Raw genomic sequence first — 13,510 nt, 5'->3', positions numbered from 1 at the left:
AGACGAGTCACTTGGCCTCTCTGGCTTCAAGTTCAGCAACGTCTTTGTAGGCTAGGAGCGCCAAGTGGACGTGGGAGCCACGTGGCCTGCCTCTGCCCACCGCCGTGCCATCGGACGCGAGCAATTCATTTCGGAGCCTCTCTCCTCGCTTGGGAGGCCCGTGATCTCTGTAGTAAGATCAGTGATGCGGACACATGCAGAAGTGCTGTGCAGCCTCCTCAGGCCCCGATGCTCCCCCCACCCGTGCGTCGGTTCTTCCCGAAAGGCCCCGTGCACACGGGAATGCGCGTACGCACACGCGCACACACACACACACACACACACACAGCGCACGACACGCTGCTCCTCACCCTGCTCGTCCGCACTGTGGCTGGGAGGCGGGCCCCATGAGCTCCTGCCGGTGCGAGCAGCCGCGGCCCCGGCCCTCTGTCATCTTGCCTGTCCCTCTCAGTGGACACATGGCGTGTTTCCAACGTGTGCTGTGAACAGTGCAGTGAAGAGCCTGTGAGGGGGTTTCTGTCAGGAAATCCTTACATAGCTGCGTCAGTTTGGGTTGTGGTTTTGCCCAGTGGCCTCCGAAGAGATCACCCCCACAGTTCCCTTCCCGTCTAGTGTGAGCACGTCTGCTTAGCCAGCGGCCGAGGCAACCCCTCCATCTGCCCACCTGACATGGGGTAGTCTGTTTTCATGTGCGTTTCTCGAGTTTGGAAGTCTCACACTCGGACTTTTCTGTAAATCCATGTTTGTGACTTGTCTACTTTCTATTATATTGTCCTTTTATTGACCGGAGCCTTCCGATATTTAGAAAGTCAGCCCTGGGCTCATGTGGTTGTTTGTCCCTTACCTTTTTGACTTCAAATGTGTTAATTTTGTGTCTGCTCTGTTACAACTCTCCCCTCCGATGGACTATGTAAGGAGTTGGGGAGGCTCTTCTTGCACTTTCCAGGCATTGGCCCAGTTTCCCCACACTACCCCATCTCTGGAGTGTGGGGTGGGCCCTACGATCCGTATTCAGAAGATGCTCCCCCGAGTGAACTGAATGCAGGCTGAGACAACTGCCTTCATCTTGGACCAACAGGTTGAGAGCCCTAGGTCCCTTCCCATGGGGGGCCTATCTGGAGTCTCCAGCACATTCAGGAGGAAAATTCACCCGCTGCCTGGTGGAGCCCCAGAGCCATAGTCACTTCACACTCTAAGTCTGGAAGTGTCCGGTTTCTGTGAATGACTAGACAGTGCCATTTCTTTTTTTTTTTGAGAGCGAGCGAGCTCACACTCAAGTGTGGGGTGGAGCAGAGGGAGAGGGAGAAGCAGACTCCCTGTGCTGAGCCCGACGTGGCGCTCGATCTCACGACCCCAAGATCATGACCTGAGCTGAGATCAAGAGTCAGACGCTCAACCAACCAGCCACCCAGGTGCCCCTAGGCAGTGCCATCTTTCACCACATGGCAATAGGTAACTGCACACGGCAACCTAGGACCTGGAGGGTCTTGGAGGAGTGTTGACACATATCCAGCATCTGAGATCTCCATCCTCTTTGGCTGAACTCACTTGCCCACTCCCAGGTGTAAGGACCAGAGGTGGCCATTTGGCCCAGGCCAGGCCACATTACCCTCCAGACCCGAATGTGGCCTTGGCAGAGCCCAGAAACTCTGGGCGCTTACAAGCAATTTAAGCAGGCTGTCGGGAGTGAGGCTGAGGCTGAGGCTGAGGCTGTTGTGTGGGTGGAACAGGACAACCTAGAGCTGTTTCTGTCCCCACTGGCACTGGACAGCTGGGTGGGGACTGGCTGAGAGAAGAGCAGTTTCCAGATCCTTGGCATACTTCGAGTGGAAAGCCCTTTCTCTTTTCCATCCAAGCTCATTGCTGCCACTAGGAGATCTCAAGCCCTTCCTGCTAGAAGGCCTAATTTACCAAGATTCCAGACTTGGTGACTAGCTCCCATTCCTCAACACCAATTCCTTTATTTTGAACATCCTGAGGAGTCAGAAAAGGATGTGCTCACAGAAGCGGGACAAACGGTCACTTTAAGAGGTTTTTCCCTCCCCTTGGCCCCCACTCCAGTCAGAACTATTTTGTTTGTAGCTCCTGATGAATGTACGTACATATGGCAACTAAATCCACATTCTCAGGTCTAGGAAGGGAGAGCAGAACTGGGGACATGCCCAGCCCGTGTCTGGCTGAGCGGCCAAGGAAAGGGGGGGGACTGTGCAACCACAGCAATGCAGTGTCCATGTGGAACTCGGGTCTTGGTGGGGGGGGGGGGAGACGGTGGCTTTTTAGAGAACAGGTCATTCCCCTCAAATCCTTTAGTAAATGTACTCATACAGCCCTAGCTGGAGGGCCTGGCTTCACTTACTCCCCGAGATGAAAGGAGCTGCAGTACTCCCTCCCATCTGGACTCTGGTCTTCCCATGGCCCCCTGCTGGAGCCGGTGAGACAATGCTGCTCAGTGACAGTGGGGACTAGTGGCAGCCTAGGGCCACGTCTGGCTTTTGCACGGCCTTCCTTCCCCACGTATGGCTACTGCACGATTCGACATTCTCATCTTGGGGGTTACGCTGTATGAGGGCCTGATGTCCTTTTCGGGAGCGGTAGGGGTACGAGTTGAGTAAAAGAACATAAAAGGCCAGTGGTCAAGGTCAAAGAAGGTAGAGATCTACAACACAGGATAATTGTTGAATTTATTAAAGTCAGTGCCAAATGTTGTACCACATTCCTAACCTGCAGCTCTGCAACTTGTCCCCGGAGAGAAGACAAGTGGGAAGGGAACATGGGTCCCGCAGGCAGCGCTCGGGGGGCTTCTGGGGCCTTCCCAGGGCACAGCCCTGACACAAGGCAGTTAGCAAAGGGCTCTAGGCGCTCCTTCACAGCCACTTCTGGGGACATTCGGGGCGGGCCGAGCCGTGTCAGCAGCAGAGGGGACGGCCTGCCTCACCCACGCTTTTCCTTCTCCCTACATGCGGGCTAAATCCACTGTTCTCTGTGAGGATCCACAGCAAACTTCATACAAGACTCACGTACTTGAAATAAAAATGCTGAACAGGAAGATGGCATTTCGACAGATTTTCAAAATACTGAAGACCACCAACTCCTAAGTCCTCTGGGACAACTTTCTCAGCAGGTGGGACAAAACATCAATTCCCACTTATAAAACACATTCAAGGCGAGCCGTTTGGAATGGACACATTGTAAAAATTCCCCAATGCCTCATTATTTCAAGATACTTTATTTTTAAAACAGGTCACAACACTAAGCTTCCGGCCCGCCCTGCAGTGTTCAAGCTACAAATGCTTGCTCAGCGGCAGGGGGCGCGCCTTAGTAGCGTGTCTGAAAACTGAATAAAAATCCATATAAAACAAATATGCAAATAGTTTCCATAGGAACACAGATAAGTGACCCCATCTCCTAGTCTTCCATACTGTTGCATCCGTGCCAACCCTACTCAGAGACATTTCAAAACTAGCAAGAATTAAGTTAAACGGTCCCCCCCAAGTCCCCCAATTCAAGCTAAACTCGAAGGTAACAGCTACAGGAGAGGCACCTACACATTGATGCTGGCGGAGGCACAGGTGGCCGGGGGGCGCTTCAGCCCGCTCTCCCAGGCACAGGACACAGGCAGGGTGCCGACGTCCTGCTCCGCCACTTCGGCCGGGAAGTCGTGGTTCTGGATCTGCTGCATCAGTTGCCTGAGAGACAGAAGGGGCACATTCAGAAACCCTGAGTCCCCAGGACTCGGCAGCTTCATGAGAGTCACTTACTCATGAGCCTGTTTACTTCCTCGGCTTACTACGTCATCAGGAAGCAGTTCAGTGTATTTCTAAAGCAAGCCTTTCTTCAGGACCACCTTTTCAGTAACCGGGAAAGCACAAGCCACGTGCGCTCATTACAATATTCTATTTATATAGAAATACCCTAGGCTTTTTTTGAAATAGTTACACCTTCATAAAAATCTGAAAAGAAATACAGATCAGTATCACCAGAGAATTTTCTTTCCATTTGTATTTCCCAAATCTTCTAAAGCATATATTCTTTTTTTTTTTAAGATTTTACTTATTTGACACAGAGAGACACAGAGAGAGAGAGAACACAAGCAGGGGGAGTGGGAGAGGGAGAAGCAGGCTTCCCGCCGAGCAGGGAGCCCGATGCGGGGCTCGATCCCAGGACTCTGGGACCATGACCTGAGCCGAAGGCAGACGCTTAACCGACTGAGCCACACAGACGCCCCTCTAAAGCATATACTCCTAATACAGGCAGAAAACAACTATTTTTAAGAACCTTGTTAGTATTTACATCTAATCTAAACAAGACGATTTCTTATTCAACCAGACAAGAGCCAGCAGAAACCTGCTCTTATCAAACCATGAACATGTGTCGTCACTAACCACGTCGGCCCCGACATCACATAGTAGATGGTCGGCCTCTGGAACCCGTTGAAAGTAGAAGCAGCAGCAACCGTGTAAGCACCCATGTTTTCAAAGACCATCCAATCGCCCACGTGCATCTCGGGCAAGTCGCAGCGCTCAACAATGCGATCCAGGCCGTCACATGTTGGTCCCCATATGCTGGTTGAATAGTACTTCTCATCTGGTTTGGGTCTCTACATTTGAGAGAGAAAAACGTAACCAGTTACCCTGCTTATGACCCCACACCCTCACTGCTGTATATACTACGTTCAGAAGTACCTTCTGCAGAAGGGGCTTCACGTGGGCATGATCATAGAGGATGCAATTAAACGATCCATACACTCCATCGTTCACGTAATACATAAAGGTTTGTTCACTCGACTCATCTTCATCTGGAAAGGCACAGGAGTCTCAATTACCACTTTCTGTACCGACGTACAGCTACGCGTGCAATGATCCATCCTTTTTTTTTCATTTTATTATGTTAATCACCATACATCATTAGTTTTTGATGCAGTGTTCCAGGATTCACCGTTTGCGTGACTCGTCCTTTCTACGTACCATCAGAGCCTGTCTGTTCCTTTAATACGAGTTTTTTGGCAATGATGTTCACTGCGAGCGTGAAGGCTGAGGCAACGTAGTATCTGCCGGGCTCCGCTATGATTCGCACCCCCGAGTCGGCCGGGAAGTACTTGTCCAGGGCTGGGTTGATCACACTGGTGATCTACAAGGGGCAGACGGGGACAGACGAGGACGGTCATCAAGGGGAACTCACGGCAGAGTGAGAACCAGTGACAGGCTCGAACAAACGTGAGCGCAGGCATCAGCAGGTGTACTACTGGGCGACGGCAGCGAAACAAAAACCAACCAACTGGCATCTCCCTAAACCCAGCCTGCATATCCCTGTGGTTTCATCTGGATTCCCCCCTGGATACCCCCCATCCTTTATAAGATGTTATGGGTAGGATTCTATCAAACAGTACTATAAATGTATTACTGCTTACTGAGGTATCAAGGGGCCTAAATATTTTAAGCTATCAAATACACGCCAACAGAATAAAACTCTATTCTGCCTATCTCACAAAATTTTAAGAAGAAGGTGGATCTATTCCCTAAACTCAACCACCACATAATGGTCCACTTAATAAGATGTCCACTTTACTGGGGCGCCTGGGTGGCTCAGTTGGTTAAGCGACTGCCTTCGGCTCAGGTCATGATCCTGGAGTCCCGGGATCAAGTCCCGCGTCGGGCTCCCTACTTCTCCCTCTGACCCTCCCCCTCTCATGCTCTCTCTCTCTCTCTCATTCTCGCTCTCAAATAAATAAATAAAATCTTTAAAAAAAAAAAAAAAGATGTCCACTTTACCTTCATAAGTGACTAAGACAATTAAAATGTTCAAAGGAAAAGTACAAATTTAGAAAACCCCATTGGGGGTAATGATGTACCGAAGTCCACATGCTCTTTCCTAAAGTAATCAACTATTTCCCACGATTTGGGGGGAAACTGACTCATTGTGGTTTAGAAAACCAAAGCCCATTAAATACAATTTTAAATAGTGCAGAACTCACTGAAAGTATCATACTAAGGCATTTTTATGTTTGTACAATTTCTTTTGTTATTACTTAAAAACACTTAAGTTCTGAACTACACCAAAATGGAACTTGCTAAAATAGCTATGAACATTTTTGTTATAAATTACCTCTTCAAATTTAAGCTTCACATCCTCAGATCCAGGAAAACCACCACCGATATCAAGCAGATACATGCTGAAACCAACCTCAGCCTAGAGTCAGGAAAGTTCAGTCAGTCGAGTAGCCAGATTGGTAACAAGTCATGAAAATGTATGCAGCAGATGGATTTAAGCCTCTGGAATATGGGATGACTTCTGCAGAAGGTTAATTCTAGAACTGAGTCTAGTTACTATCAGCCCTGCTCCCCACCCCCCCCGCCCCGGAATTGGGTTTACATATACTCACTCCCATGTCAAAGACACAGCGGGCATCAGAGATGGCTTGCACAAAGGTCTCAGGATCCGTGCAGCCACTTCCCACATGGAAGCTGGGGCAAAGAAAGGAGAATATGCTATTTCTGAAAATTACTATTTACAGTGGGAGAAAAGCCTATAAAACGTGCATTGTCTAGTATCTTAGCCCCTATGCCACCACCAAGATCTCACCTGACACCAATGACATCAATATTTAGCTCTCTCGCCCGTTCCAAAAGAAGCCTGCTGATTTTGAGTGTGGCACCAAATTTAACACTGAGGCGACAGACTGCTTTGGAATCATCGGTGGCAATCCGCAAAACCAACCTAGAAGCAGAAAAATTTTATCAAATTTCCCATGACAGAAGACCACTTAGAGCCATGGTTAGAATAAAAAGAATTCATGGCTCTGCTACCCTGTGATTTGAGTCTCATAAGTTTTTTTTTTTTTTTTTTAATATTTTATTTATTTATTTGACAGAGAAAGACACAGCGAGAGAGGGAACACAAACGGGGAGTGGGAGAGGGAGAAGCAGACTCCCTGCCGAGCAGGGAGCCCGATGCGGGACTCGATCCCGGGACTCCAGGATCATGACCTGAGCCGAAGGCAGTCGCTTAACCAACTGAGCCACCCAGGCGCCCTTGTTTTGTTTTTTTTTAAGGATTTTTATTTATTTACTTGAGAGAGAACGAGAGAGAGAACAGAGGGAAAGGGAGAAGCAGACTCCCCCCGAGCAGGGAGGCCGATGCGGGGCTCGATCCCAGGACTCCGGGATCATGACCCGATTCGAAGGTAGACGCTTAACCGACTGAGCCACCCAGGCACCCCAAGAGTCTCCTACAGCTTTATTCATCAAGAGGATTTAAGATTTTCTACTTTGCCTCTGACCCAGCAGACTTTTATACTTTACCAAAGTACAGAAATCTCACAACTGTGAACTTGAATTTGACAACGTGCCGATCCCGTGTGTGACCCTGCCCTGCCCACAAACGGAGGAGTCACTCACTTGGCCTTTGGATGCGCCCTGGCAACTTTCATCAGTTCAACTTCACTATCAAAAGTCATCATCTGGACTCCGTTATTGGCAGCGTACTTAATCTGAGACACTTGTTTGCAAGGATTTGCATAGATAATCCTCTCTGGAGGCACCCCAAGACTTTGTACCAATTGTATCTCAGTCTGAAAAACATGAGAGAGTACGTTATATATAGGAAGCTAATCAATGAAAAAAACAGGAGAACACGGGAGTTCAGTCCCCCCTCTTTCATTACTATATATTGCCCAAGAAACACAACTTTGATGTGCCCAACCAGGGCCATTTGAGATCATCATTTTTGAGTCCTGCTGCTTTTGCTTACCTTGCTGGCACAGTCAAATCCTGTCCCAATGGTAGCAAGGGTCTTCACTATGGTTCTGCTATCATTGCATTTGACTGCATAAAAGGGGGTGACTCGAGGAAGAGCTTTTAACCATCTCAGGTGTTTCTTTAAAATGTCTCCCAGGTCGGCGACATAGAAGGCATCCTTATCATCCTACAGCAAGAGTGGGTGCAGGGAACTCATCAGCAGCCTAATCACACATCCCACATGTAGCCTCCCCTCTCGTTCCCATCAACAAACCCTCCTCTCTTTACCCTGGCCACTGACACAAACTTCACTATTATCACTGAGTGATCTGCAGCTAATAAATTCTGAATTCCCTAACAGGACGTGTGAGTTCCATTCCATTTCCTTAAGACCGCACTGAAGTCTCTCACTCATGTGCCCAGCATTTTCAAAGCTGTGCTGTCAGCACCGACTTAAGATACTTACAGAAGACGAAACTTCATTAATTTTTTGGTCCAGAATATCCTTGGCAGTAAAGCCTTCATCGAGGAAATGGCAGTCTAAATCTGCATTACTAAAGCTGTTCATGGTTTCTTGAAGTTCCTCCGAAACGTAACAAACTGCAAACAGGGTGGAGAAATTTCCTCAGAAGCGGGAGCAATACTCAGTAATTCTTTCTTTCTTTTTTTTCTTTTTTAAAGATTTTATTTACTTATTTATTTGAGAAAGACAGTGTGGGGGGGAGGGGGCCAGGGGAAAGGGAGAAGCAGACTCCCCGCTGAGCAGGGAGCCAGATGTGGGGCTAGATCCTGGTAGATCCTGGATGACCTAAGGCAGCCGCTTAACTGACTGAGCCACCCAGGAGCCCCAATACTCAGTCATTCTTTTTTTAAAAAATTTTTTATTGTTATGTTAATCACCGTACATTACATCATTAGTTTTTGATGTAATACTCAGTAATTCTTAACAACAACCATGAATACTTACATGGAAAACTAAGAGATGGAATTTAAAGAAATTATTGCCAGCTTCTCACAAAGGCAATTCTCTGGAATTCCAAGTCCCGCTGAAGATGCGTGTGCCCTCAGGTGCAGCAGTGGAAATGTTCTGATAAACAGAATTTGCTGGTCCACCTTAGGAGTACATCAAATGGAAAGATCAGGCACTGGCTGTGAGCGCACAGGAAGCAGTGCTGCTCAAGTGCTCTCTGTAGATAGCTCACTCGCTGGATTTGGGAATCCCATTATTTCAGGTGTAAGTCACAGGATTCCATAAACCTCTATGCAGCCCAAGGACACTGTAGATTCAACACTAGGCTTTCTCAAAGCAACACACTAAAATTCTGTATGTACTACTATATACCTCAAAATAAGCACTTCAAATATTCATGCTAAAAAACCTACAGAAAGCAGGTTTCAGAATCACTTCATTGAAATGGAAAAATTTTTGTAACGGTCAGTTTCATTTCTTTAGACGCTTAAAACAGCATTTCAGTAATTATTGAAAGGCGCCTTATAAACATCCACCTTCTGTTTTCAGTAAGTCTTACACAGAATTTTTAATAACTAAAAGGCATCGTGGAAAGGTCTAAGGCTAAACTTACTGAGTGCCCTTAAGTTTCCTAAGAATTTTATGAGCTAATTTTTATGCTATTTTATTTTCATGACATGCATGTATTTTTACAGTGAGCAATCTTCCTATCAACACAATGTACTACAGCAGCTGTATCTGAGCAGAAATCAGCATTCTTAAACCCGTGTTGCCTGTCATCAAGTCAGTGATTCTGCAAATCTCATCTGTCCTTACACGCACCCTCATCCTTGCTTAGCTATGAACAATAATCATATGGAAATAATTTTTGGCTAACTTTAAGAATAACAAAAGCAAGGAAGCAAACATGAATTACGAATAAGCAAAAATAAAGCTCGTAACATTCAGAGCCACTGTCCTTGGTCTTCACGAAATCTGACACTGGTAAATGAGCTATCTTAAAATTACTGATTTTAACCTATTTCACTTCTGCTAGGCAGGACTTTCTTTTTTTTCACTGTGCGACCCGCTTCAGTGCCTGCAGCCTATGACAGAGGCCAGGCAATGGTTCGGGGCCACAGTTTGCTCTGGCATGGGACACTATGAGAGGCCCAGGGAGACGAGCCTGCCATAAATCCAAACCCATGCATCGTAGAATTTGTCCTTTGTTGTCGTTGTGTGGTTTTTTTCTTTCTTAAGATTTTATTTATTTTTTAAAATCTCTACACCCAACGTGGGGCTCGAACTTACAACCCCATGATCAAGACTCGCACGCTCTACCTACTGAGCCAGCCAGGCGCCCCCGGTAGAACTCGTTTCCAGGCTTGATCTAACGTGACTTTCCATCGTCAACCTCCTACATTGCCGAAACCACCTCTAGGGGAAGTCGAGATGAAGGGGACAGCAAACCCATTTTGGCTATATAAAATTAACACTTAACTCAGGTTCACGCAGTGACAGACTGGGCTAGTTAGGGTCTTGTTAAAATGGTTTTAGGCAGTGTTCAAGCTTAAACTTGGGAGGTTATCACTTTGAAATATGTTACTATTAAGTATCTTTTAAAGCTTTATTTTAATAACTTACAATATAGAGAAACTTCACCTTTTAGTGTTCTGTATAGCTAAGTTACTTAAAATGATGGATCAGGGAGCACAAGATAGCACTCTTCTGCTATGAAATTCTTTCCTGCCAGTTGGAAAGTATTATACAAGACACAGAGACCAATTTAAACAAACTGAAAAAAAATTTCACAAGTCAACTAAATTATGCCCAATTTTAGCTTTAAATAAAGTCAACACATTCTTTGTCCTCCCCAGACATTTCTAAGAGGTTCTGCTCCCCACACTTCCCAATTATTTGGGATTCTCAAACAACCACAATCAGCTTTTTTGGAAAATCTTAAGGGCTGCCTCCTACGTGTAAGTCTGTTCGCCCGAACTGGGATCTCAATATTCTAGGCCTTTCTTAAATCTCTTAAGTCATTCAAAGATTCCTTACACAGACAAGTCTAAGGCACAGTTAATGGAGAATGTATTACCATAGTTACTACAAGGCTATCGCGTATCTTAGCTCTAGCAACGTCGGCGAATTTCCACATCGGGTCATTTCCTCTGTACACGAAAACTAAGAGAAACAAAATTCCAGGACAACGAGGCATCCTGATAAAAGTGAGCCGAGCGATGGGAGCCCGACACCTGCACGGGCTCGCTCCTACGTCTGCACCTGCTGCCGGGCTTGCCACATGGGTTTTAAAAAAGAGTAGCGGTTGAAAGCACCACGGGCCTTCCCAACAGCTTCCGGCTCAGAATCCCCACTGACGTGGTTCGGAAGAGGTGAGCCGCGGTCCCCTCCAGCCCTGGCTGCCCTAAGCCGGCACGATCCGGGGCAGGACGGGCCGCGGCGATGGTGGCCGCCGGGCGTTCGCAGGGTCAGGGAGTTCTTAGTCCCGCTTCACGGGGGAACTCAGGCCCCGGAGGGTAGCCGCTCACCAGGGTCAGGGACCCGCGGCCGGCGCGACGACCACGTGTCCCTCGCAGCTCCAGGCGCGGGCTCAGTCCCGGGCCTCCGGCCCGCCGCGCAGCGACACGTGGCCGTCCCTCCTCCCGCCTCCCAACCGCCCGGACGCGCCCCCTCACCTTAGAGCGCACGGGCGCCGCGGGCCAGCCCCATGGAGATACCGCCCCCGAGCGCGCAGGACCGCCGGCCGCCCCGCCGCCCCCGTCAGCCGGCCGCCCGCCGCCTCGCTCCCTCCCGCGGAGGACCGCCGGCCCGAGGTGGCGCCGGAGCTCTGGCAGAGGGGCGGCGGCGGCGGAGGCTGAGGGGACTGACAAAGCCGACGAGCCGCCGCTCCGCTACTTATAGCGCCGCGCGTGTCGTCATGGAGACGCACCAGCTCAAACCAGCCGCGATCGGTTCCGTCCGGGCGTCCTCCGAGGAAGGGGGCGGAGCGCGGCGGCGGCGGCCAACCCGCGGCCGGACGGAGGATGGGGGGCGCCGAGCCCTTCAACGTCAGCGGCTCCGAGCGCCACCCGGCCCGCCCCCGGCCTCGCGCCCCTCCCGGCCCTGGGGCAGACACACGCACGCGCACCACGCCGCAGGACGCCTCCAGCGGCCTCGCACCCCTCCCGGCCCTGAGGCAGGCACGCGCACGCGCACGCGCACGACGCCGCAGGGCACCCCCGGCGGCCTCGCGCCCTTCCCGGCCCTGCGGCGGGCCCGCGCACGCGCACGACGCCTCAGGTCCCGGGCCCTCCCGGGCCCGCCGCTCTCGGGGACGTCAACCTTGGTGCAGGAGCGGGCGCCGCAGAAGCCGAATTTCAGCATCCGCGCTGGGCATTAACTGTTCTTCTACTTGGCTTTAAATGCCTCGTGTCCTAGGGCAGAGAAAGGAGATCGCGGGCACAAGCGGGCCACGTGGACCCCTCCCCCCCGGGTGGACTCTGGCCCCTCCTGCCAGGCGCCTCCTGCCAGGCGCCTCCAGCCCCGAGGAAGGGACCTGGAACGATTCTGGCTTCACCCCAAGAACGGGGTGCAGAAGTAGACAGGGGCAAGGTGCGTGCTCAGGGTCACCTGGCAAGTTGGTGGCACCGCTTTCGGCCGCTCTTGAGCCACTGCGCCAACAAACGTATCCAGGTGTGTTCCTTCTAGATGGCTGGCAGCGACGGCCACGCGAAGACACACGTGCAGTATTAAGCCAGAGGCTTGTCTAAGGGCCTTAGGGGAAGGCGGTAGAGGGGCCACAGGCCACCGAGCCCCTCCACTGCCCTTTACCATAGTACACGGGACTCGTAAGTGACTAGACATCTCTAAGGGCGGATGCGATTGCCTCGCTTTGAGAGAGCCCTGTAAGTCCCAGCACAGCAACTGAGTCTGCACAATGAATCCATAAAGGCAAAAGCCTTGGGAAATCTGTTATCCCTAAGAGCGTGCCGCCTCTGGTGGAGGACTGTGCCTCTGGGGTGTGGGCTGCCCCCCACCGCTGACCCCAGGGAGGGGAGAAGGAACGCGGGGCACTTCTTTTTTCTTTCATTTTACCATTCTTTCCCTTGAAGACAAAATGCAACAATCACATCCCACCCTAGAGTGTGGGGTGTGGCCCACCTGAGGGTCCCTGGTGAGGATTTAAAGAACGCGTAAAGCTAGCCCAGGTAAGTCGTGGTTGGTGCAGAGGGACCCCGTGCTCTACCGGGGTCCCTGGCGGGGACTTGCTGTGTGATCTTGGGTGAATTACCTCCCTTCTCTGGCCTTGGAGGAGTTTTGACTAGATGACATAAGGATCTTTACAGCTGCAAAACCCTGTGAGGTTTTGAGAAACTTCCGTTGTACTGTCCCCTAGGCCTGGGGCACATCTTGCTCAACTTTATTTTTACATAGTCCTTGAGCAGCCACTGGGTGGGTGCCAGACATCGCTGGACTAGGGAAGGGAGTAGGGAAGTTATCTCCACCCTAACAAGCTTAATTCCTACCGAAGGATGAGATTAACAACCCATCAGGGAACATGACAGCCCAGACACTAAATGAGACAGCTTTAGAATCATGGTAAGCACCCTGGTATTTGTCCCCCCTCTGTGAAGAAACATTTTGTCCCAATTACAGACTTTTCCTCATATTCCAGAAGTCTCCCGTGTCCAGTGCCACGGCCAAGTGGGGAAGAGTGTCCACGCCCCCAGCTCTCCTTGGCATGTCAATCAGCCAGTCATTGGCAGGCGAACATTGTCCCCGCCCTGCAGCCTCCTACAGGCAGGGGGGACCGGATGTCTCCGCACAT

At 50.1% G+C, this 13,510-nt stretch overlaps 1 protein-coding gene and 1 non-coding gene across 3 annotated transcripts; both read right to left on the bottom strand.

Moving 5' to 3' along the window:
- Window positions 1-2,664: 2,664 nt before the first annotated feature.
- On the bottom strand, window positions 2,665-11,585 carry ODC1 (ornithine decarboxylase 1). 2 transcript variants are annotated; one of them, XM_081797210.1, is made up of 12 exons: window positions 11,379-11,585; window positions 8,701-8,846; window positions 8,200-8,333; window positions 7,747-7,920; window positions 7,395-7,567; window positions 6,580-6,714; window positions 6,380-6,461; window positions 6,103-6,186; window positions 4,965-5,127; window positions 4,683-4,795; window positions 4,383-4,597; window positions 2,665-3,686 (listed from the first exon to the last, which is right to left on the bottom strand). In XM_081797210.1, exons 3-12 carry the CDS (start codon window positions 8,299-8,301, stop codon window positions 3,542-3,544), a joined length of 1,386 nt encoding a protein of 461 aa, XP_081653336.1. In that variant the 5' UTR covers window positions 8,302-8,333; window positions 8,701-8,846; window positions 11,379-11,585; the 3' UTR covers window positions 2,665-3,541. The 2 variants fall into 2 exon arrangements, with proteins under 2 accessions (XP_081653336.1, XP_081653337.1); XM_081797211.1 differs by having other exon boundaries at window positions 8,200-8,318.
- Window positions 9,759-9,891, bottom strand: LOC145716013 (small nucleolar RNA SNORA42/SNORA80 family). Its single transcript, XR_014138352.1, has one exon. It is a non-coding gene; the product is annotated as a small nucleolar RNA SNORA42/SNORA80 family (small nucleolar RNA).
- Window positions 11,586-13,510: the final 1,925 nt, after the last annotated feature.

Source organism: Leptonychotes weddellii, chromosome 10, assembly GCF_054177405.1.
Source record: "Leptonychotes weddellii isolate Sample4059 chromosome 10, ASM5417740v2, whole genome shotgun sequence".
NCBI lineage: Eukaryota > Metazoa > Chordata > Mammalia > Carnivora > Phocidae > Leptonychotes > Leptonychotes weddellii.
This window is presented reverse-complemented; position numbering and strand designations above follow the sequence as displayed.

What these genes read in the sequence shown, in the direction of transcription:
- ODC1 (XM_081797210.1), bottom strand. Translation starts at nt 8,301, where the DNA reads ATGAACAGCTTTAGTAATGCAGATTTAGACTGCCATTTCCTCGATGAA. An exon ending in AGGGCGCATCCAAAGGCCAA is followed by an intron (nt 6,715 to 7,394) that starts GTGAGTGACTCC and finishes TTCTGCTTCTAG; the next exon opens with GTTGGTTTTGCGGATTGCCA. An exon ending in GTGATGTCGGGGCCGACGTG is followed by an intron (nt 3,687 to 4,382) that starts GTTAGTGACGAC and finishes TCTGTCTCTCAG; the next exon opens with GCAACTGATGCAGCAGATCC.